We start from the raw sequence: 24,994 nt of genomic DNA on the forward strand, positions 1-24,994 counted from the left end.
ACGCGGTGGAGATGCGTGAGCGGGGCCGGGCGGGATCCGGGAGATCCCGCCGGAGCCACCTGCAGGAAGGACCCCGGCGGGAATCTGCTCGAAGGGGGCGGAGGAGAGTGCACCCCTCGAAGGGGCCTGCTCCCCGGGAGGAGAGAAAGCCAGCCCAGCAAAGGCTTGAGGTGCAGAGGTTGAGGGGTGACCAGTAGGGACAGAGGGGGGACGGGGGAAGGGGACACTGCATCCCGGAGGTGTGCGGGGCCAGCCTGGAGAGGACCGCGGGCGGCAGGCAGGCGGGAGAGAGAGACCCCTCTCCGTTCCTTCCACTCGGTTTCTGTCAAAGATGGCCAAATTCCACGCTGCCCTTCCCCCTCCCGCCTTCCCAGTCCCCTCGGTCTGCTCTCGGCGCTGCGGGCGGCGGGCGGGGGTTCCGGGTGAGTGTGTGCGAGCGAGGGAGGGAGGGAGGGAGGGAGGGAGGGAGGGAGGTGCGGGAAAGCGGAGGCCCCCTCCCTCCCCGGCCGTCCCTCCCACCCCGCCGGGCCTGGGGGAGGTCCTTTTCGTTAAGAAAGGGCTCTGCCGCTTTAAGGCGGGGAGTAGGCGTCACCGCGGGCTGTTGACTTACTGGGGGGGGGTGGGGGGTGGCAGGGGGCGTGTCCATGCAAAGCAGGGGGCGGTGCCAGCGGTGGACGGCCCCCTAGTAGAATAGTGGGCGGTGGGCGGGGCCTCTCGGGAAGGCGGGGGAGGGGCGGAGGAGCGGCCGGGTTGGTACCATCGCGCGCGCGCCGGGAGGGGACTCCCGGGCGACATTCCCTCAGAGGGGGGCGGGCCTTCCCGGCGGGCGGGGCGGCCCCTTCCCTCTCCGGCGCGCCGCCGCGGCCGGGGGAGGGGCCCTGCTCCGCTCGCGTCCGAGGCGGGGCGGGCGGTGCGTTTCGTGGCGCGGAGCGGCGGGGGGGGGGCCGAGGGGCGGGGCGGGGCCGGAGCGGAGCCGGAAAGGGGGAGGCGCCGGCGGACAATGGAGCCTATGTGTGTCTGCGGGAGCGGGACGGCGCCGCCGCCGCCGCCGCCGCCGGGGGGAGACGCTGCGCCGCCGCCGGCCCCGGCCCCGGCCCCCCGGGGCTGAGCGCCGCCCGGGCCGCACCCCCGCCGCCCTGCCGCGCCGCTCCCGCCCCGTCCCGCGCGGGGTAAGCGGCCCCCGCGGGGGGAGGGGGGCCGGAGTCCCGGGGCTGGGTGGGGGGGGGTCGGGGAGCCGGTCCGAGTGCGCGTGTTTGGGGCCGGTTTGGGGCAGGGGCCGCGGGGAACCGCGGGCGGGGGAGGAGAGGGGAGGGGAGCGCGGCGGCGCGGGGCGAGGCTGCGGATTTGGGGAGTTGAGCGGAGAAATCTGGGCGGGGAGGTGGGGGCGTCCTCTGCCCTGAGCCCGCCGCGCGGCGGGGAGAGACGGAGGCGTCTTGGGTTTTGAGGTTTGTCCCGAGCGGTGCCTGGGGAGGCTGAGTGGGATGGGGGGTCCTGGGGTCCGGGGTCGGGGGTGAAGGGCGGGCGGGGGAGACGGGAACTGAACCAGGGCATTCTGGTTGGGTCTGGTTGGGTCCGTAAGCCCCCGAGGGCGGGGAGAGCGGTCGGTCGGGGACTCGCAGGCCGGCGACTTGTTGGTTGGAGGGTGTGGAAAGTGAAAGCTAAGGAGGCCGGTCCGGAGGCTCCAGCAGGTGAGGTGACGTGGGGGTCAGGGAGCCGGGGTGGGGGTCGTGGGCACCCCAGTGGCTTCCAAAGCGGAGCCCCAGCCCCGGGCCTCGGAAAGTTGCAGAGACCATTAGGATGTCACCGGCCAGCGCCGGGGGCCTGGTGAAATGGAGGTCTCCTTGGGAAAACAAGGGCGGGCCGGGATGCTCAGCGGGCAGAGCGCAGGCCTGGACGGTGCTGCTGGGGGCCTGCGCGGTGGAAGGCTCCCAGGCCCGAAGGAGGCGGCCTGGAGCCTGGTGTCCACGAGCCCCGGTCGGTGATGGAGAGCGGTGGCCTCGAGCCTACATGGTAGCCCCTGTGGGGACTCAGAAGGACTGGACAAGGTAGAGCAGTGGGCACCTCTCTTGGTGCGGAGAGACTCTGAGGTGGGGATGTTAGACTGATTCAGGCAGAGGTGGGTAGGTGCCTGCCAGGGACTGTGGTGGGGAAATGACTGTGGCTGTGTGGAGAGTTACATTTGATCAATGGCATGTGGTCAGGTATTTAACATCTGATACATTCAAGAAGTAAGGGTTCATTCTCAGGCCAGAGAGGTGGATGCCCGCATTGTGATGAATCGGATGTATTGTAGCAGGTGGGAAGGAGAAGTAGTGAATAGTGAAATAATTGAGAGATGGGGTGGAGGGAGGAGAGAACCTTTGATAGCCTGTTGATTTTTTTTTTTTTTTTTGGACTGGATACTATTAATTTGGGAAATTTTAGCAAGACATTAATGTTAGTGTAAATAAGGCTATGGTCCTACTATAAATTTAAGAAAGACCTCCTTCCTACCTATTGAAAAAGACCCACACTCTTAAATCCAGAGATGGAGTCGAAACCTGTTTGGCTCAGTGGATAGAGCATCGGTCTGCGGACTAAAGAGTCCCAGGTTCAATTCCCATCTGGGGCATGTACATTGGTTGCGGGCACATCCCCAGTAGGGGGTGTGCAGGAGGCAGCTGGTCGATGTTTCTCTCTCATCGACATTTCCAGCTCACTATCCCTCTGTAAAAAATCAATAAGATATACTTCCTCTCCCCTAGTCTCTCCTCAGACCCCTTGGGAGCAGTTGATCCTAGAGAAAGAATTCCTGCTCTAGACCAGTGGTCGGCAAACTCATTTGTCAACAGAGCCAAATATCAACAGTGCAACGATTGAAGTTTCTTTGAGAGCCGAAAAGAGACGTCTGTGCATGGGCCACGAAGTTTCAATCGCACTGTAAGTGCGCGCCCACACGTGGTATGTTGTGGAAGAGCCACACTCAAGGGGCTAAAACTTATACATCGCATGTGGCTCGTGAGCCGCAGTTTGTCGACCACTGCTCTAGACCGACTGATTTGCGAAAATCAAATTATCTTATGGCCACTGGCATCCTAAGCTTTGCAATATTTTCTCAGCATTTCCGCCATGCTAAGAACAAGCGCTTAGAGAGGATATAAAATAAAAGGCCATTTTGCAACCAGTGGTGACTGCCTTGGTTGTGGAGAAAGTGAAAACCAATGATTAGAAAGAGGCTTCTGAGTCTGGCTGATTCTGCCGTTTCTGAACTTCGCAGGTCTTCGCGGGATGTGTGTGGGCTGCACGGCTCCCGCTTACATGGTGGGTTTTGGTGGTTTTACCTTCCTTCCCATTTTTTACCTAGACCGAGTCATTTCTTCCAAACATGGTTTGGCTTCAGTGCCTTGGGGAAAGGTGGTCCTCTCTGAAATCGGTGTGAATTGGGATATGAACTTTTCCATTCTTCTCCTCCCTGTAGGCCTGAATGCGGGACTAACTGGTGTCACTCCGCTTTGACCTAAAACTGCTCACCTGTGCGGGAGGCAGAGCTCATTCTTGGGAAGCTCCCGTCCCGATGTAGAAGAGCAAGCGGCTTGGACATCTTGAAGGTAAAGAGCGTGGTGAGCGCCCATCCCACTGCGGTTTAATCTCCGTGGCTTGTGCTGTCTTTTCCTGCAGGGTCTCTTATAAGTTAAACCTGCGTCTGTCTGTTTATTGTTGTAGCGGTCCTCAGGGCAGAGGGCAAGGGGTTAGATGTCAGTGAGAACTGCGGTGCAGTGACCTTACACTTCTCCGTGAGCAGGGATCTGCAGCAGCGGCCTCATGGGGCGGCTTGGGCAGGAGTTACAGCGGGTGTTTGTCCTGTGGCCACTGCTTGGTGTGACTTCGAGGCCTGGGAGCCACAAAGGCCCGGCTCCTTAGGGCTCCGCCAGCACTGGCTGAGTTTCTGCTGGTGCTGGGGGCTGAGGATGAACCCCCTTTCTGCCCCCCCCCCCCCCCCTCGCACATGCAGGGACTCCGTTATCCTTGTGTGACAGTGTGTGAGCATCACCCTGGGGCCAGAGGACGTGCCTGGGGGAGTGGGGAATCAGAAAATTCCAAGGGGAACAGGAACCTTGGTGCTGAAATGTTACTTTGGGTGGCTGCTACTCTAAAAGCTGAAAGTTATTCTTTTATTTATTTTTGTTATCATTTTTTGTTGTTGTTAATCCTCACCTGAGGATATTTCCATTGCTTTTCAGAGAGAGTGAAGGGAGGGTGGGAAGGGGAAGGGAGGAGAAGGGAGGGGAGAGGAAGGGAGGGAGGGAGAAAGAGTGGGAGAGCAAAAGTGATCAACCAAGAGAGAGGGAGGGAGGGAGGGAGAAGGGAGGGAAAGAAAAAGAAATGTCAATGTGAGAGAGACACATTGACTGGTTGCCTCCCACACATGCCCCTACTGGGGGAGGGGAGACTGCCCACAATCTATGTACATGCCCTTGACTGTGCCCTTGACCGGGAATCAAACCCATGACACTCTTAACCATTTAGCACACTGGCCAGGGCTGAAATTTAATTTTGAATGCTTAAGTTTTGTCAAAACGCTTTAGCTGGTGCATATTTCTGTTTGCTTGCTTAAAGTTTGTTAGCTTCAAGGACGATAGATGTACGTTTCCCTTGTGAGTTTGAGAACAAATATTAGTATTTTGTTTGCACCAAGGGTTTCTGTACATGTCCATAGTATAGCTTTGGTTTGTTTTGCCACATGTTGGAAAGCTTGGTTCTTCCAATTGTGTACTTTTTCTGAGAAGAAGCCTTTTAGCAGTTGGCGTGCCAGAATTTAAGGAGCGAGGAATGGAATCCTGAGGCCTGCTAGGCCCACATTCTGAGTTTGATACTATGCCTTTTATGGAGCAATGATCACAGCCTAGAAAAGTTTGTTAAACAGGACATGGTAGTAATAAACTTCTTAAAGCAGGAAAGTGGGAAAAGGTCATTGGAAGAGTTGAAATTGGAATCGTAGCGGTGATTCTGTCCTGGGTCTGATTAATTTGTGAATTTTTGACTGTGGCAACCTGTAAGGTCTTCTTTTAAAGTTTCCTAAATAATTCGGCCTTAGGACACTCTGGAACTTGGTTCTTCCTTGCAGTTTGAAAACTATTCTTTGTGGGCCAACGGGACTCATTGTTACCCTTCTGACTTGTAAGGACTCTTGTTGGACATTGTTCCTCTTGACAAGAGCCTCCATGTTCTGTGGATTTACTAGCTCAGTTCAGTATGACCCTGTGCACACAGTAGGCACTTATGACACTGTGCACACAGTAGGCACTCAGTCAAAGGGAATCATGTGGGCTGCATTCAGTTCCCCTCCCCCCTAAAGCATCTGAAAATAGATTTCCTTGCTGAGTGCTTGCCCCGTGGAGTGGAGTTACAGCTGGGAGAGAGGAGCGGTGAATGGTATTCACTTTGTGAATTCAAGAGCGTATCTGGGATTTTCTCTCTCACCTTTACAGTCAGCTCTCAGTTCTCTATACTAATAAAATATGCATTTTGCAGAAGCAAAATTGTGTTGTTTTTTTCCCTACCTAAGCTCCCAGAAATTTAAAAAGAAGAACAATCCTTTAGCTTGTTCTTAGCATTCCTCCAGTCTCTGGGAATAAACATGCAGTTGGGAGGAGGGAGAGGCACAGGCTTGGAAATACCTGCTGATTGGACAGGATCCCCTTCGTACTCATTCTGTTCACATGGGAGATGACAGCTTCCTCGTAAACTAATGTTCTAGAATAAATAGAAACCTGTCCTCTTAAGATATTCAGTAACAAAGTCATATTGTTGATTTAAAAAATCCACTTAGTTGTTTTTCTTCTTTCCTTTTTCCTTGTCCAGGTGAGGGTCACCTTTGAGCCAGGGGTTCCTGGGCTCCTCTGACTTCTCACCTCCAGGATGAGCACTGCAGTACCGTGACCCTGGGGGTTTGGGTGAGTAGCCTGGTGGACGATGCCTCTAGAAAGCGCGCCTGGCTTAGACCGTCGGGCGGGGGTGGGGGGGTGTTGCACTCCCATTTTATTCAGCAGATGCTTTCTGAGCAAATGCCATGTGCCAGACACCATGATAAATGCCAGGAATATTGGTCCCTGCTGAGAGGTGAACGTTGCACAGATGAGCATGTCCTTACAAAACATGGGAAGTGTTGTGAAGGTGAAACGTGTGAAATGGAGGGTGTCGCGGAGATTAGTGGTGCTCAGATGTCCTTCCTCTCTGAAGAAGAAAACGCTGAGGCTGAGACTCAGCCATTGGGCACAAGTACTCAGACTTAGGTTCTTGTTGGGGTGAGGGAGAAAGGTGTCAAGAATGACTTCGAAATTACTCGCTTGAGCTAGATGGATGAAGGTGCCATTTACTAAAACGTGGAGACTGGAGGAAATGGTTTTGGGAGACAGTATAGAGAGAAGAAGAATTCTTCGATTGATCTTGTTCGGTGTGAGACACTGAGGCGGTGTCAGCTGGCAGTTGTGTGTGTAAGTGCAGGTAGAGAAGTGAAATGGGGTGTGGGCATGGAGAGGATTCACAGAATGAGAAGGGGACCCCGGGTAGAGTCTGAGGAACTCTGACTTGTAGAGACTTGGGAGAGGGGGCAGCAGCTGGAGGGCTGGGTGGGGGGAAGAAACCTAAGGAGTGTGGATTCTGGAAACCAAGAGTCTCCTGGTATGTGAAACGCACCCAGTGGCCCGGCCTTCATGGGGCTGTGGAGGGGCAGGTGTGCGTGGACAGTGCTGAGGAGAGTTTCAGGAAGGACGTGACCAACTGGCAAGTCCCAAGATGGAATAAGGTGAGGTTGGAAAAGTGGCTGTTGTGATCTGTGGGTGGCAGTTGGTTTAAAAGGGTTAAAGGGTGAACGGCAGGTAAGGAAGTAAATGAAAGCTGGTCCTGTCTGCTCTCTGGAGCATCTTGGCTCTGAAGGAGAAGAGGGTGCTAGGGCTGGGTTTTTTTTTGTTGTTTTGTTTTGTTTTTAATATATTTTATTGATTTTTTACAGAGAGGAAGAGAGAGAGAGAGATAGTTAGAAACGTCGATGAGAGAGAAACATCGACCAGCTGCCTCTTGAACACCCCCTACTGGGGATATGCCCGCAACCAATGTACATGCCCTTGACCGGAATCGAACCTGGGACCTTTCAGTCCGCAGACCGACGCTCTACCACTGAGCCAAACCGGCTTCGGCTAGGGCTGGATTTTGTTTTGCTTTATTATTTTTTATCTGGAAGAGGCTACAACACGTCTGAGCGCTGATGGGAAATGTTCAGGAGATGTGGGAGATAGAGGCCATGGCCAAGGAGAGAGGGAGGGCGCTCAGTGAGCTGAGGGGGAGGGGGGAGGCCGCCTGTGGGGGACAGCCTTTGGGGAGGAGGGGACTCTTGTTTCGGTAACAGAGAAGAAAGAGGGAGCGGTGGTGATATGAATAGGTTGGAGATGAGGTGGTGAGCACTTCCTGCCTGGAGACCTCTCTTCTCCCTCTTGCTTACTGAGCAAGACCATGCACTAGAAGGGGGAGGGAGGAAAGAGAGAGCTGGAGAAGGGAGGGAGTGATGTTAGCACGGAGCTTGCTGGAGAATAGGGGTTGTCCTAGGCTAGCTAACCTACGCTGTGCTGTACCGTTCAGTGCTTTATGTGGCCCAGCTCGCCTTGTCCCCAAGTCCCTGCTTTGACAGCATTCCGTGGTGGCTGGCTGCCCGCCAGCTCTGCCTCTTACCAGGCTGTGGCCCAACTTACTTGGGCAGCTCACTTAACATTCCAGAGCCTCGGTGTCCTCACCTCTGGGGAGGGAGAGCAGCGGCCCCTGCCTGCTGGGGTGGTTGTGAATGAGTGACAGTGCTTAGAAGAGTAACTAACACATAGTAAATGTTTTAGGAATTATGGAAGAAGAAAAGAGGGAAACATTGTATATATGGATCTAAGGAGTTGGGAGGTGTCTTTCCTGGGAGATGCTCTCTCTCTGGCTATAATTAGCCACTCTGTAGAAGATCTTAGCCAATCCTTAGAAGTAAACAGTTGAGTATAACGTGCAAAGTGCAGATGGAAGAGCTGGAGAGCCTCGTTTTACTCTTTGGAGCCATATGCACGACAAGTTGCTTGGCAGATCCCGCTCAGTGATTGAGGTGTCAGGAAGGCTGACGCTGGGTGACACAAGCCCGCCCCCTGGATCAGGGGAGGAAACCCCTGGGCTTTCCTGGTGCTGGGTGACCCACCTGCTTGTGCCAGCCTCTGTGCTGTCCATCCAGCCTTAAAGTGATGGCAGGGAGGTGACTTTGAACAAAGAGCCGGGTCAGCAAGCACCTGCTGGGGACCGAGAAGCCGTTCACAACCGTGTGCTCTGTCCACTCGTCTGTAAAACGCCTGGTGACCGGGTTGGACTAAATTGTGAGAATGAGAAACTGTATGGAGAAGCACTTTGAAAATAATAGTATTTTATGTTCACGGAATCATTAGAAATCATCTTTGCCAGCGGCTCATCAGAAATGCCTGACACTGCGGTGGCTTGGGATCTGGAATGTTTTGAGGTCCTTTGGGGAAGACTGCAATACAGGTGCCAGGTGTTTCTGTCGTGCATAAGTCACCGAAGGGTCAGCCACCTTCTGAGCACAGAGAAGTATATAAGCCAGCAGAACTTTAAAGCAAGGTTCTTGTCTTCAAAGAACATGGTGTGTGAGGGGGATGCAGCATACACGTTCAGCAGGATGTTCAGCAGGACGTGATGGTGGGCCAGGACGCGTGGTGCGGACAGAGGCGGCAGGAGGAATCGCAGGAAGGGCCTGTATAGGTGGTAACGGTTTCTCCTTTCCTGAGTAAATGCTTCCTGATGGCTCCTCCATGCAAGATTCATTCCCTGCTTCTGTTTTACCAGCGACGCCTGATGTTTTGTGAGAAGTTACAAAATGGTTTACGACTGTGCGTGTCAAACTTGACAACCACAATCGATTTTATAGTTTAAACGGGAAAAAGGAGAAGCTGAAGGTGGAGTGGGTAAAAGTACAACTTTCCCTGGAATGAAGACCAGCGTGTTTTGGAGCTGCTTCCCCCTAAGGTTGACACAAATATTCCGTAGCGTTTTATTCCATTTCTTTTTCCTGGCTTCCTGTAAAGAGCAAGCATGTAATCGTGGGCCTCGGCACTTCCATAAATTCCTCCCGGAGTCGCAGGTACAACAGCTGGGACTCGTGCACATGCTAAACGACCTAGCAGACACCTCCCACTGGACAGCGATCGTTCTCAGCGCCCAGGCCTGGGGTGTCACTGACTCCCAGCTCCAGTCCCTCCCGAGTCCCGCAGTGCACCAGGCTGTGACACCTGAGCTGCTGCCCACGCCCATGGGTTCCTGAGCCACAAACCTGTGTCTAATAACGTCCTCTTCCTGTCGCCTCCCCATCAGGGAAATATCAGAAAGAGGGGAGGGAGGCGAAGCAGCAGTGGCTGCACAGGCAACTTACTTTCCCAGCCGAAGGGCTTTCTCCTCTGTTCTCTGGTGAGGTGTGGGCATATGTTCTTGACCTTTGTGCTTCACATTAGCCTTGCAAATTGGCTTAGAAAACCCTGGGCCTTCAAAGATGTTGTTTTCCCGTCACACCCTGGGTCATGCCCACGCTTACCCACGCCTGCAGTGCCTGCCGCTAGCGGTGAGGACAGCCGCCCGCTGGACATAACGGAATGGGAGGATCATGGGAACCGGGAGGACTGACGGTGTTGGGTATCGGCGAGAGCTTAGGTTTCAGCAGAGCCTCCCGCACTGCCTCCCAGCACGGCCCTGAGCGCGCGCAGGTTAATTTGCTTCGTGAAGTCGGCGGGTTGTTGCATTTCGGTGCCATTGCTTGTCATCAGAGATGAAACACTGGATAGTGGCTGTGGATTTGGAGGACCAGTGGTTTCCAAAGCATTGTTTTTTTAAAAAGAAAACCTCATATTTCTGAGGGCGTTATATTTGGAAGTAGAGAAATGTAAGGGAAACTATGTGGCTCAAGATAAAAGTATTTTTCTCGAATCTGCCCAGAACGTGATGCTGGGGCGGGAGGCTCGGATGCTTGGCAGAAAGTTTTAGTCCCTCTCCGGCTGCCAAGCACCAGGCCTTCAGGCCAGAATGTGAATGTCCCCTTTCCTTTGACCCTGACGGAAGCGGAGGCATGAGCTAGCCGCTACATTGCTGAGTTGGCTGCTGTGTTAACCTTGATCCTGTCCTGAGGGTGTTTTATGTCCCTGGTTCTGCTCCCAACTCTCTCTGGGTGTCTTTTCCCGCAGTGTGCCCTGGAGATGCGAGATTTTCCTTCGGCGGCAGGAGGCACACACCCAGAGGATGCTGGAGCTGCGAGGGGGAAGGACCCACTTCCACAGCGGAGGAAAACCAAGAGGAAAAAGGCACAGAGGTGGCCAGCGCTGAGGGGCGCCCCCTGCACGCAGCCGGCCACCGCCATTGCCCTGCGCAGCTGTTCCTGCTGCAGCCCGAGAGGAACTCGGGGAGCCCGTCCTGCCTGTGACTGCAAGCTCAGGATTCCAATCAATGCATTCCAGTAACCCCAAAGTGAGGAGCTCCCCGTCAGGAAACGCACAGAGGTGAGGCGGCCGCCCCGGGGCCGGGAGACCCAGAAGGAAAGGAAGAGGCGGGTGAGAGTGACAGAAGAGCGTTTATGTCAGTGTTTCTCTGTCACCTGGTGTCCATCGTCCCCTTCTAGGCCTCACCTCGCCTCTTCACAGAGCACAAACGAAAGGGCCTCCAGCACCACTCAGTACCAAGTGCTAAACTGAGGCCTGGAGCGGGGGGGCGCCTACAGTCAGAACTAAGACAGCAGCCCCTGCCGGGGAGCTCTTTCCTCCGGCCCATGTGCTGAAGCTGATGTTTTACTAGAATTTTCGTGGTCCCCGAGGGCAGTGGCTAGTGCAGCTGCTCCAGTGTGATGCTGCTTGGGGTGGGGATTGGACCCTGGCGGGGTTTTCTAACCTGCCAGTCAAGGGGATCCCCTTGCTCTCGGGACCTCGTGTTCTCCAGCAGAGCGGCCGGGCTCCCGTTACAGCTGTCCCAGGCCGTCAGCTGGGGCGGGGTGGCAGTGTGATCTCCGAGACCTGTTTGTTTACTCTGCGCTAGTCTCAGAGTAAGAGTCACTTCTGTGTACATAGAAACCGTTGTCCTTTATTGACAGAAGCCGTGGAGATGGTCCCCATGTGGCTCTAGGGTTCCCGAGACCTGGCAGGCCTGGTGTGCGTCTCCTGTCCAAGCTGGGAGGGGGTGGAGGGTGCAGAAGGGGCTGAGGTGAAGGGGGTGGTGACCGAGGCCTCCAGGTCTCCCTAACCCACTAGGGACTGCCTCTCCCTGAGGGTGCCGACCAGCTGCTCCCAGTGCCTGATGGCCCGCTGTTGTTTGTCTCTTCCAGTAGCCCTAAGTCTAAGCAGGAGGTGATGGTCCGTCCTCCCACAGTGATGTCCCCTTCTGGAAACCCCCAGCTGGATTCCAAATTCTCCAACCAGGGTAAACAGGGGGGCTCAGCCAGCCACTCCCAGCCATCCCCCTGTGACTCCAAGAGTGCGGGCCATCCCCCTAAAGCGCTCCCCGGCCCAGGTGGGAGCATGGGGCTGAAGAATGGGGCTGGAAATGGTGCCAAGGGCAAGGGGAAAAGGGAGCGAAGTATTTCCGCCGACTCCTTTGATCAGAGAGATCCTGGGACCCCCAACGAGGACCCTGACCTGAAAGGTATGTCTACAAGATCTCGGACACTCAGAGGGAAGTAGGTCTTTCCGAGGGAAGGCCTCTGGCTTGGCGACTGTCGGGAGCCCATAGCCACATGGGGAGAGCAGGTGTCCCGTCAGGAGTTTGCCTTTAAGGCAGAACTGTGTCTTCTCTGTTTCTGATGCTGAAGAATGGTTTGGAGCCACTTTACTGAGGAGTTGTTGCTCTCGAGGATGCAGGTGCTGGGGTTATGGTCACCTGGTCCTCGGCCCTATCATGCTCTGATGGGAGTCCAGCCTCTGTGCTGTTTGTACTCAGTGTCGGAAGCAGCTCAGTCTGTCTGTGGGAGCAGCCCCGCTGGAGCCGTTTTCCTGGCCTCCTCTCCTCCGTCAAATTAACCCTCCACAGCCTGGGCTTTGTGCTGTGTGGTTGCTACTTTGCCAGAGTTGTGGGCACAAGGGGATCCCTGGCACTAGTCCGGGTTTGCCAGTGTGGTAGAGAGACTTGGTGGCCATGGAAATGGAGTGAGCCCGGAGAGTGGGACAGCAGCTGTGGGTTTAGGCCTTTCCTCCTGGTATGAAACCAGAATCTTAACTGCAGACCCGCACATGGTCAGCACTCAGAAAGCGGGAGTGTGATTGCCTGGCCCCACTTAGCAGAAAAGCCTGGGGGCCACCCCTCGCTCCCCCTCAGGTGTCTGTCGGAGCTGTGCTGGTTGTGGGCCTCCATAGCCGGGAAGACAGACACAGTTCTGTCCTCAAGGGTTTGAGCGCACCCAGACAGCAGACCAGTAAGCAATTACGGTAAAATTTGTACAATTCAAGATGCTGAAATGAGAGAAGTTGGGGATCTGGGTTCAACTAGCAGGGTGTCCAGTCCAGGCCAAGTGGTTCTAGAAAGGGTTCCAGGAAGGGGGACATTATGCTAATATCGGGAGAATGGGGGGAGAGAAGGAGGTGGGGAGGAGGGCTTTTAATTCGTCACTTAGGGAAAAGCGTATTTCCATTTGTATGGGTAGCAGAGGATTCCTCTTAGCAAGGTACTTCCTCCTTGACATTGTCAAGGTGGGTTTGTGTTGTGATGCTGTATGTGCTGGCAGAGAGATGCATTCGTTCTGTGACGTGAGGTTTGCATTCTTTTAGAATGTAATTCTGCTGACCACATCAAGGCCCAGGACCCCCAGCACACACCACACTCGATGACCCCATCAAATGCCACGGCTCCCAGGTCTTCTCCCCCCGCCCATGGCCAGACTACTGCCCCCGAGCCCACAGCTGCTCAGAAGACTCCAGCCAAAGTGGTGTATGTGTTTTCTACTGAGATGGCCAATAAGTAAGTTGATGGCTGTGTTTTGCTGTTGGTTTATGTATCTGGACACCCGAGTTCTTATTCCCATTGAAAAGTGCTCTCCCTCATTTGTGTTATTATTAAGGTTAAAGTATAGAAGGAGGTAAACTAAAATACAAAACCTCGCCTGGTTGGCGTCGCTCAGTGGTTGAGCGTTGACCTGTGAACTAAGAGGTCATGGTTTGATTCCCGGTCGGGCCACATGCCAGGGTTGTGGGCTCCATACCCAGTGGGGAGGGGAGCAGAGTGCAGGAGGCAGCTGATCAGTGATTCTCTCTCAACATTATATTTCTATCTCTCCCTCTCTCTCTTTCTGAAATCAATAAAATATATACATTAAAAATATAAGCAAACAAACAAACAAATAAATAAATAACTTCCCTATCCCCATTCCCCAGAGGCAGCCATAATACTTCCTTGGTTTTCCTTCCAAAAATATGTTCAACTTATGCAAACAGGCATTAGAGACCTTTTAAACACAAAAAGGATTGATTGCATCAAATACTTTTCTACAATTTAGTATTCTTTTTAAAATGACATAAATAGTACGTGTCTATTTTAGAATAATTAGAAAATATAAGTAATTTAAACAGGAAAAAAAAAATCTCTGGAATTCACCAAGATAACTAACTACTCTGAACATTTCGGTCATGTGCTTCTGGTGGATGGGGATCAGTGGGTTTTAGTTACTTATAAAAATGAGGCCTGGCCGGGCGGCTCAGTCGATTTCCAGTCAGGGAACATGCTCGATCTCCAGTATGGGGCATGCAGGAGGCAGCCGATCAGTGATTCTCTCATTGATATTTCTCTCTTCCTTCCTCTCTGAAGTCAGTATATGTATATATTAATGTGAATATATCCTACATAGTTTTCTGACTTTTTTTCACTTAAGATTTTTCAATTAGATACAAAGTGAATCTTGACAACCTTCGTTGATGGTTAGGTGTGAGGTTCCATGCTCACAGTCTCAGGCTGGGGTTTTGAACTGAGATTCTCTATAAAGCACCCACCACTGTGTATTGGTTTGAGGGAGAAGATCTTGTGGTTTGTTTTTAATGCCTCTTTTGAGATTTGTTAATGGCTTTCTTTTAATTTTGGAAGTTTGGCAGTAAATGATAGACATACTGAAAACCTGGTTCTGTTGAGCTCGTATCGCTCAGCATTTCTAGCGGTTCGCCATACTTCCCTTCCTCCCTCTGACAAGCTCAGTCTGGGAGGAGGTGCTGGGCTCTCAGCGAAATAGAAACCAGCCCTGTGTGCCTCCCTTGTCTCCGCAGAGCCGCAGAAGCAGTGCTGAAGGGCCAGGTCGAAACAATCGTGTCTTTCCACATCCAGAACATCTCCAGCAGCAAGGCCGACCGGAGCACAGCCCCTCTGGTGCGTGGCTTGGGAATGGAGTGACGGGTTAAAGGCTCTCAGTGACCAGAGGTGGGAGGCGGTGACCGCCTTCAGTGGGGCAGGGTCGTAAGCAGCATGCTGGGCACTTACCCCCATTGATGAGTTACTAGGAGGGAAAGGTGAACAATAAAACAGGAGTTAGTAGATCTCTTGGGATTTCCTTTATGTAACTATCTCTGGGACTGTGTGAACTCAGGACCTGTGTATAGAGCATGTTTTAAAAAAATACACACTCGAGTGAGTTGAAGAGCAAAAAAAAGCAACAACTAGGACTACATTAGTGAAGCACATGCCAGTAAACCATGAAGTCATAGACGAATCAGAGTCTCTGTGACTTTCAAATGGTTCTTATTTATATCAAAGAAGACCATTGAGCCCTAGCCGGCTTAGTGGCTAGAGCATTGGCCTGTGGGCTGAACGGTCGCAGGCTCGATTCCCGGTCAGGGCACATGTCCATGTTGTAGGCTCGGTCCCCATTGTGGGCCGTGTGGGAGGCAGCCAATCAATGATCCTCTCTCATCATTGATGTTTCTATCTCTCCTTCCTTCCTCTCTGAAATCAATTAAAAATATATATTTTTTTAAAAAAGAGGACCATTGAATGCTTTTAATTGCTTGATATTTCCAAAATTATAATAAATTCCAGTCTGCTTCCTGTCTGGAACATAAGCACCTAATAGCTACGTTGGCAAAGCATGCGATGGCGGTTTTGATACAGGCAGTCCTCCAAACAGAACTGTCCGGCATCGCCGCTGCGCACTGCTGCCGTGGGGACACTAGGAAGTTCAGGACCGCCTCTACTTTCAGGAAGCGTAACACCTAGTACTGGGATCAGTCTCCACCACTTTGGGCAAGTGAAAGGGCAAGGGGACTGAAGTGACAGTTTGAGATAAAGTAGATGGCATATCAGCAAATCCCCCTCTGTTGGCATAGCCTGGGCTTTCCTATACTTGGGAAAGGAACTTCCTGCTCCTAAGCGTCTCCACTCCTTCAGGGCAGAGAGCAGAGGGCAGAGAGAGCTGACACTTAAAGTGTGTGTGTGTGGGAGGGGGTCTATCTGTATGTATATTTTTAAATTTATACTTAAATATATGTATTTTTAAATTTTATATTTTCCTAGAATGCAGAGGGTACAGTGCAACTCAAAGCAACATTTTATTGACTTAATGACAGATCTCATACAGTTTCCACCTCCACCTTCTCTGATGCTAAAATGCAATCAGAAAAGGAGTTAAGCAGGGAATTGGGAATAATTAATCACCTTTGCTCCAAGTCTCATAAAAAAGGGATGGTACCGATGTTATTTCTTCTGTCATGGTCACCTTATGTGGAATCAGTGCCCACTACCCACAAACAGAAAAAAGCTGGTTGGCAAAACCAAACCTAACACGGCCCTGGGAGGAAGTGAAGGCGACCTCCACACTCCACTCGGAGTCAGGGTCCTACAGGCTCGGTGCTGCAGGCTCGTGTCCTGCCCACACCAGTCTCTGCAGGCGGATGTGCAGGGACACCTGCAGGTGAAACCTCTGTGCACACAGTCACGGAATGTGACCACTCTAAGGTGTGTCTCTGTGTTTATGCAACACAGACTGTCCCCATGCAGACACACATAATGGTAAACATTCCAGAGAGGAAGTGGGGAGCCAGGTAAGGGCCTGAGGGGTTTGGAAATACAAACTGGATTAAGTGACCAGCCGGGAGAAATGAATCAAAAAGGGACCACGTGACACCCTGGAGCCTGGGGCAAGATCCCCAAGGCGGGGTATGTGGCTGGCCCTGCTGCTTTAGTTCCTTCAGCCCTGCCAAGGCTCAGGCCCAGAACATGTATGTCTTTCTTCCCAACACTGACAGCATCCATGTCCCTGCTGTGAGCAAGTGTGCTTTTACCTGGGACCTGGTGTAGCACTGGCCCTTAATCTTAATAAGGGGGCCATCCAGCCTGTGGAAAGGACCGTCTCCTTCCTATTGGAAAGAGCAGGTCCAGGCCACCGCAAGCAGGCAGCCTCAGATTTCTCCACAGGCGCTTTCTGCCTCCAGATTATCTTACTGTCGTTATGTACCAATTCTTATCACATACGGAATCAGTGATCACAGCCTGAAGACAGAAACCAGAGATGTCTGGTTGCGTGGAAACTCTAGGCGAGGAGAGAGGAGAGGAGGCGGCAGCCTGCAGCCTCTGGCAGGGGGCGGAGCAGGGACGGCACTTTCTCAGTTGAAAACATCAGGCTTTTGATTGACAGCGAGATGTCTGCATACACAGTTGTACTTTCGGGGAAAATAAAGAGGTGTTATGCGCAGCCTCCCACATACCAAGGAACTATAATAATCTTGCCCAGAAACACATAGTAGACATGTGATCTCAAACCTGTTCCTCGAAATAGATACTCAGATGTATTCACTTTGGCAGTGGCTCTCCCTGGCAGGCTGAGAACGCTACTGAAACCCAATCTTCAGTGAGGGAAGAGGAGGCCAACTGACAGTGAAGGGGAAGAAAAATCAGAATGTCTCCGTTTCCAGAGGGGGGTTGGACATGAGCAGTTCCCATAGCACGTGTGACTGAGATCGTAGCATGCTCTTTTAGCTGCCCTTCTGTTTAATTTACCAATGATTTTTTGAAATCTCATTTCTGTACAGAACACACAGCTATCTGCCCTTCGGAACGATCTGAAACCTCTCGCACAACAGCCCCCGGCTCCGGCCAACCAGGATCAGAATTCTTCCCAGAATCCCCGGCTGCAGCCAACACCACCCATTTCGGCACCAGCACCCAAGCCTGCCGCGCCCCTGCGTCCCCTGGACCAGGACAGCCCTGGGGCAGAAAACAAACTGCTTCCTTCTGTGGGCAGTCCTGCCAGCTCCACTCCACTGCCCCCAGATGCCACTGGGCCCAGCCTGACACCCAACAACCGAGCGGGGACCCCCGTCTCGCAGGGGAGCAGTAGCTCCTCCACCGATCCCAAAGCCCCGCCGCCGCCGCTGCCCAGCGCGGAGCCCCCCGCCCTGGGCGAGAACCCCGATGGCCTGTCTCAAGAGCAGCTGGAGCACCGGGAGCGCTCCTTACAGACGCTCAGAGACATCCAGCGGATGCTTTTCCCCGATGAGAAGGAATTCACAGGACAAAGTGGGGGACCCCAGCAGAATCCTGGGGTATTAGATGGGCCTCAGAAAAAACCAGAAGGGCCGATCCAGGCCATGATGGCCCAGTCCCAAAGCCTAGGTAAGGGACCTGGGCCCCGGACAGATATGGGAGCTCCATTTGGCCCGCAAGGACATAGAGACGTGCCCTTCTCTCCAGATGAAATGGTGCCACCGTCCATGAACGCTCAGCCTGGGCCCATGGGCCCGGACCACCTGGATCACATGACCCCCGAGCAGATGGCCTGGCTGAAGCTGCAGCAGGAGTTCTACGAAGAGAAGAGGAGGAAGCAGGAGCAGGTGGTGGTGCAGCAGTGCTCCCTCCAGGACATGATGGTCCATCAGCACGGGCCGCGGGGGGTGGTTCGGGGGCCGCCCCCTCCATACCAGATGGCCCCCAGTGAAGGCTGGGGGCCCGGGGGTGCAGAGCCGTTTGCTGATGGGATCAACATGCCGCATTCTCTGCCCCCGAGGGGCATGGCTCCCCACCCCAACATGCCAGGGAGCCAGATGCGCCTCCCCGGCTTCGCAGGGATGATAAACTCCGAAATGGAGGGGGCCAGTGTCCCCAACCCGGCGTCGAGACCTGGTCTTTCTGGAGTCAGTTGGCCAGACGATGTGCCAAAAATCCCAGACGGTCGGAACTTCCCGCCCGGCCAGGGCATCTTCAGTGGCCCCGGCCGAGGGGAGCGCTTCCCGAACCCCCAAGGCTTGTCTGAGGAGATGTTCCAGCAGCAGCTGGCCGAGAAGCAGCTGGGCCTGCCTCCGGGGATGAGCATGGATGGCATCCGGCCCGGCCTGGACATGAACCGGATACTCCCCGGCTCCCAGCGACACCTGGAATCGGGGAGCAATCCCATTTTCCCTCGAGTCCCAGTGGAGGGCCCTCTGAGTCCTTCCAGGGGGGACTTTCCAAAAGGAATGCCCCCACAGATGGGCCCTGGTCGGGAACTGGAGTTCGGGATGGTCCCTGCTGGGATGAAGGGAGATGTCGGTCTGAACGTCAACATGGGATCCAACTCTCAGATGATACCTCAGAAGCTGCGAGAGGCTGGGGCGGGCCCTGAGGAGATGCTGAAGCTGCGCCCCGCAGGTACAGACCTGCTGCCCGCTCAACAGAAGATGGTGCCCCTGCCATTCGGCGAGCACCCTCAGCAGGAGTATGGCATGGGCCCCAGGCCGTTCCTCCCCATGTCTCAGGGTCCCGGCGGCAGCAGTGGCTTGCGGAATCTCAGAGAACCAATCGGGCCCGACCAAAGGACTAACAGCCGGCTCAGTCACATGCCACCACTACCTCTCAACCCTTCCAGCAACCCCCCGAGCCTCAGCACGGCCCCTCCGGGCCAGCGCGGCCTTGGCCGGAAGCCCCTGGATATCTCCGTGGCGGGCGGCCAGGTGCACTCCCCGGGCATCAACCCTCTGAAGTCACCCACGATGCGCCAAGTCCAGTCTCCGATGCTGGGTTCGCCCTCCGGGAACCTCAAGTCCCCCCAGACTCCATCGCAGCTGGCAGGCATGCTGGCGGGCCCAGCTGCTGCCGCTTCCATTAAGTCCCCCCCGGTCCTGGGGTCTGCTGCTGCTTCGCCCGTTCACCTCAAGTCTCCATCACTTCCGGCCCCGTCACCCGGATGGACCTCCTCTCCCAAACCTCCCCTCCAGAGTCCCGGCATCCCTCCGAACCACAAAGCGCCCCTCGCCATGGCCTCCCCGGCGCTGCTGGGAAGCGTGGAGTCAGGTCAGTGCTCTCGCCCTTGCGGTCACCTTGTGGCTGGAGACTGCTAACGCCAGTCTTACTGTAAGGAAACTGCTGTCCTGGCTGGAGCATGCAGCCAGAGGAGGCGGCCTTTGCCAGCGGCATCTTTGTTGGCAAAGAGCATGACTAGTACCAGTGTCAGATCCTGGAGAGGACACAGGCTTTCAGTGCGACAGTGCCTGTCAGATAGGTAAAAGGGAGGGGAAGTGGGAAGTCTGTCATTTCACAGGGTAACTTACATTTGAAAGTAAAATGTAAGCATTGGGAAATGCGGCTTCAAACACGAGGCCTCCCCACTTAAGGGGCTGCCCTCGCGTTGAGAGAGTCTGTCTAATCCCAGGCTGGAGGAGAGGCCTCGGAGACCACAAGGTTCTCGCACATGCGCACCAACACAGGCCGCTGCCGCGAGCTCCTTGGTAGACTGCTGTTCTCACCATCAGCTGCAGTTTATTGGTATTTTCCTCCCAGGAGAGGCTCTCCTGATGATGGTGGTTTGTGAACGACCAGAGGTGGTCAGGAAGATAAGCACTGAGGTGTAAATACCGGGTCCGAGCTGTCTCCACTTAAGAAAGATTAGAATCAAAATAAGACAAGATTTATCCTATAAGCCCAAGTGTTTCTCTCTGTCGGATAGCAATTCACAGAAGCCATGAGTGGAACAGCCCCCTCAGACCTTTGTAGTTCAGACTTGCGGGAATTAATCAAGAGTGTGTGTAGGGCCCAGCCTGTGTTGCTCAGTGGTTGAGCATTGACCCATGAACCAGGAGGTCACAGTTCAATTCCCAGTCTGGACACATGACTGGGTTTAAGGCTTAATCCCCAGTAGGGGATGTGCAGGAGGCAGCCAATAGATGATTCTCTGTCATCATTGATTTTTCTATTTCTATTTCTCTTCCTCTCCATCTCTCTGAAATCAATAGAAAAGAAAACAAACATAAATACAAGAGCATGTGTAGGTTGATAGGTTAGAGTGCTAGTCTGGCCTCACACTATGCTAATCCTTGAGTGGAATCCTAAATTGCAACAGACAGGGGAACAATGCACTTATTTCACATTATTTTAGCGAAATCGTGGTTTGTAAACTGTTGTTCCAGGCCTTGCACTAATACACTGAGTGGCCAGATTAGTATGATCTCTGAACGCATAATGATCTGGCCACTCAGTGTGTGTGTGTGTGTGTGTGTGTGTCTTTTTCTCTCTCTTCATATATTAGAGACCTGGTGCATGAATTCATGCATGGGCGGGGTCTGGCCAGCCTGGCGGGGGGGCGGGGGGGGGGCGACGACACACGGACATGGGTGGTTGGCCTGCCTGCCTGCTGGTTGAACTCCTGGTTGGGGGACAATTTGCATATTAGCCTTTTATTATATGAATATACACTGAGTGGCCAGATTATTATGCATTCAGAGATCATCATCATCTGGCCACTCAGTATATTTTTAATACACTCTTGCTGTGTTTGTCTTCCCTTCTGCGGACCTGACACCTCTACCTCATGCTGCCATCCCCCTCTGTCTACACGCAGTGCTTGGCTGGGAGATGGATGGTTTGTGCCCGGGGTCTAATAACACTGTCCAGCTCCTCGGCCGCCTCCCTGGCCTTGCTCGTTCACAGAGGCCCCCTCGCCAACATGCAGATCTGACTCCCTGCCCGTTTCTGTTTTCTTCTGCTGTCTTCTCCCAGGTGGCCCCCCGCCGCCCACAGCCAGTCAGCCCGCCTCTGTGAATCTGCCGGGAAGCCTCCCTTCCAGCACCCCGTACACCATGCCTCCGGAGCCGACCCTGTCCCAGAACCCGCTGTCCATCATGATGTCTCGAATGTCCAAGTTCGCCATGCCCAGCTCCACCCCGTTGTACCACGATGCCATCAAGACCGTGGCCAGCTCGGACGACGACTCCCCTCCCGCTCGTTCTCCCAACTTGCCATCCATGAATAACATGCCAGGTAAGAGCCAGGGAAACAAGAAACTTCGCGCATGCGTTCTTGATAACAGACCTCGGTAGATGGAGGTTCAGCAAGTGGAAATAATACCATCTAATTTCAGTGACTTAGAGTGTCTTCCCTGGAGGAAGACAACAGTCACAGTTTGATCCGAGGACCCAGCGCGTGCCTGTGAGAGAGCAGGCTTCCTTACGCCCCATAGAAGGTCTGGGCTTCTATTGCCTGGATCGGGGGCAGGTGTGGCCCTCCTGAGGCCGCACTGAACGCAGTTTCTTCTTAACAAGCTGGTTAGAGTGTCTGTAGTTCTCCAGTGTTTCCTGCAAGGGCAGCCTCAGACCACAAGCAGCCGTAGGATTTCAGACAGTGGAAGCCCGTTTCCTAGAGAAGCACTTGAGGGCGAGAGAGGAAATTCCTCCCCTCCCCCCACTCTCCACTCCTCTCTGCCCCAACGCACAAACACAGGGACCTAATCTGGGCAGCACAGACACTGACATATCAGCTATTCTGATTGCTAGGAATGCTCTCTTTTCATCAGCAATCCTGATTCATCAGGGTGGACGTGCTGTGCGGACCGGACAAGCATCGTCCTCACACACTCAGTGAAGATTCCATAGAGCGACCAGCCACTGAAATGCCCCAGAGATCAGTAGAACCTGCCTGCCTTCCTTCATGGGAAGTTCCCATTTCTCTAACATTTTGTATAGCCCGAGTGGGAACTGCTCCCTCCGTACGGAGTGTAAATGATAATGCCCAGGCAATTGATGAAGCTGTCCCTGTTATTTCTCATTCTTGGGCCTATAGGGCTACTTAATCATCCTCAAAAAACACTGTGCTTAAGTCATTTAGACAAATCGTTTGCTTCTGTATTAACCGGCTCCAGTGAAGAAGACTATATACTCATTTGCATACTAATTGGTAACTTTTCCCACAGAGACTTTCTTCCTAGCTGTCTTCTGCACACACCTCTGTCACACAGTGTAGGACACAGTGTATTGCCTTGTAGAGCTGTTGGCTTGTGTGCCCCAAATGTGTTACATCTCACTGAGGGCAGGCGTTGGGTGTGGTGTTTTCTTAGGAAGGTGCGTGAACATTTGGTGCACAATAATTTCTTTGTAAATTTGATTATGGTACTGAGTTGCTCTCAGTTCAGTTGATACCTTTTATATCTTTATTTTTTAGGAATGGGCATTAATACACAGAATCCTCGAATTTCAGGTCCAAACCCCGTGGTTCCGATGCCAACCCTCAGCCCAATGGGAATGACCCAGCCACTTTCTCACTCCAATCAGATGCCCTCTCCGAATGCCATGGGACCCAACATACCTCCTCACGGGGTCCCGATGGGGCCGGGCCTGATGTCACACAATCCTATCATGGGGCACGGGTCCCAGGAGCCTCCGATGGTACCTCAAGGACGAATGGGCTTCCCCCAGGGCTTCCCTCCAGTGCAGTCTCCTCCGCAGCAGGTTCCTTTCCCCCACAACGGCCCCAGCGGGGGGCAAGGCAGCTTCCCAGGGGGCATGGGCTTCCCAGGAGAAGGCCCCCTGGGCCGGCCCAGCAACCTGCCCCCGAGTTCAGCAGATGCAGCACTTTGTAAGCCTGGAGGCCCGGGGGGGCCTGACTCTTTCGCTGTGCTGGGGAATAGCATGCCTTCAGTGTTTACAGACCCGGACCTGCAGGAGGTCATCCGACCTGGAGCCACCGGCATCCCCGAGTTTGACCTGTCTCGCATTATCCCGTCGGAGAAGCCCAGCCAGACGCTGCAGTATTTCCCTCGCGGGGAAGTCCCGGGCCGCAAGCAGCCCCAGGGGCCCGGGCCTGGCTTTTCGCACATGCAGGGGATGATGGGCGAGCAAGCCCCCAGGATGGGCCTGGCACTGCCTGGCATGGGAGGCCCCGGGCCTGTGGGAACTCCAGACATACCTCTCGGCACAGCTCCCTCCATGCCAGGCCACAACCCAATGAGACCACCAGCCTTTCTCCAGCAAGGCATGATGGGACCGCACCATCGGATGATGTCACCAGCACAATCTGCCATGCCCGGCCAGCCCACCCTGATGAGCAATCCGGCCGCTGCCGTGGGCATGATTCCTGGCAAGGACCGGGGACCCGCCGGGCTGTACCCCCACCCTGGGCCAGTGGGCTCTCCGGGCATGATGATGTCCATGCAGGGCATGATGGGACCCCAACAGAACATCATGGTCCCCCCACAGATGCGGCCCCGGGGCATGGCCGCCGACGTGGGCATGGGCGGGTTTGGTCAAGGACCTGGCAACCCAGGAAACATGATGTTTTAAGCTGCTACGATTGGATGTGCCGATCTTCGTCCAGATGAGATTCAGTCCTGAGGCCGCTCCGGCGGCCCCGGGAGACTGTCAGTCATGCAATAGGAGGACAGAGACCCGAGGGCTGCTTGGGGGAGGGGGGAACTCGAGAATGTATGGATTTACCTGAAAGCAAATGATTCATTTAATCAACAGGTGTGTGTTTTTTAAGATTTATTTTTTAAAGATTATTTTTGTGGACTTGGGTATCCCACGATGGCACTCCTCGTGGGAATCCGTAGCCGTGCTTTAGAATCGCCATCGGTCACGTGTTGCACCGTTCTCTGTATGTTTACGTCCTTTGGACTGGCTTCTCCCAGGATTCTTTTCCGGTTGGTTTTTCGCTTCGGGCTTTATTTCTGCGTGTACTGTACTATATTGTAAAAGGGATCTTAGCAGAGACGCAAGTCTGTGGGACGCGAGGAGAACAGGATGCTGGGCTGTTTACTTTCGGTGGAGAATCCATCTTCAGACCTTCGGACTATTTTCAACTCCCGTGTACAGAAAACCAAACTACGACCTCAGAGCAGAGTGTTAATGAAAAGCACAAAAAAAGGAACTAAGTTCAGCAAGGGGTGGGGGGATGGGGAAATGGTTTCTTTTTTTAAAAAATCCTGACGTTTAGGACGTTTTGTTTTCAGTTCCAGAGTCTTCGGCACTGTTTCCCTGTCTGCAAACCCACCGTCAGTTTCTCTGTCTTCCCTCCCCTGCCCTCCCCAGCTCCTCAGTTAAGCGTTTCCTCCCCTCGCAGACTTCCCTCTTCTCCCCCTTTGGCAGCTGCAGTACACGGTGTTGTTTGGGGAAGTGACCTGACAGACCCACCTTCGTGCCCGTGGAGTCCTGGCTTCGGGAAGTGGGGGGAGGGAGGCCTGTCTTTGGGAACTCCAGGGTCTCCTTTCCCTCCTGTCTTCTCTCCCCAAGGTTACCTTGTTTTTTGTTCTCCTTTTATTAGGAATTCCCAAGTGAGTTTTATTAATGTGGGAGTGGAACAGATGCTAAAAGCTACCCTGGATTTTGTTTTTAATTTTGTGGTTCCTCCCCTCCCCGCTCCCATGCGTAAAACGTTCTGTGTAACCTCCATTAAATTTGGTACAAAACCACTCACCAGAGCTGTGGTGTCAGAAAATAAATATATTGTTTCTTAAAAAAGTGAACCGCCTTTGTGTGTGTTTGGATTCCTGTTGCCGCGCGATCAGAAGCATAGCGCCTGTGCATTGTAGGTGCCTGGGGGGGTGCAGAGAGGGGAGATACATAAAGTGCCTTCACAGCAGAAGCAGAGTGCTTGCTACGGAGTATCCTGTCGATTATCTTGTTCTCTTCCCAGCTCTGTCCTGAAATCCTGGCTGAAGGTAGGGGAGCGGCCCTGGTCCCCCTGCTGATGTTACCTCTAGAGCAGCGGTCCACCTTCCTCTTGCCGCGACCCTTTAATACAGCTC

General features: G+C 53.8%; 1 protein-coding gene across 3 annotated transcripts in view; it reads left to right on the forward strand.

Annotated features, from left to right (window-relative positions):
- Positions 1–24,707, forward strand: part of BCL9 (BCL9 transcription coactivator) — a 94,621-nt gene extending 69,914 nt beyond the window's left edge. The window contains exons 2-10 of one of the 3 annotated variants that reach the window (XM_036443023.2): positions 3,458–3,587; positions 5,842–5,933; positions 10,242–10,553; positions 11,369–11,685; positions 12,804–12,993; positions 14,286–14,385; positions 17,040–19,275; positions 20,977–21,237; positions 22,414–24,707. In XM_036443023.2, the coding sequence (XP_036298916.1) occupies positions 10,501–10,553; positions 11,369–11,685; positions 12,804–12,993; positions 14,286–14,385; positions 17,040–19,275; positions 20,977–21,237; positions 22,414–23,531 (4,275 nt within the window). In that variant the 5' untranslated portion in view covers positions 3,458–3,587; positions 5,842–5,933; positions 10,242–10,500 and the 3' untranslated portion in view covers positions 23,532–24,707. The remainder of the gene's footprint in view (positions 1–3,457; positions 3,588–5,841; positions 5,934–10,241; positions 10,554–11,368; positions 11,686–12,803; positions 12,994–14,285; positions 14,386–17,039; positions 19,276–20,976; positions 21,238–22,413) is intronic. The other 2 variants (XM_036443024.2, XM_045582957.1) reach the window with 2 other exon arrangements.
- Positions 24,708–24,994: the final 287 nt, after the last annotated feature.

This window comes from Pipistrellus kuhlii, unplaced genomic scaffold, assembly GCF_014108245.1.
Source record: "Pipistrellus kuhlii isolate mPipKuh1 unplaced genomic scaffold, mPipKuh1.p scaffold_m20_p_18, whole genome shotgun sequence".
NCBI lineage: Eukaryota > Metazoa > Chordata > Mammalia > Chiroptera > Vespertilionidae > Pipistrellus > Pipistrellus kuhlii.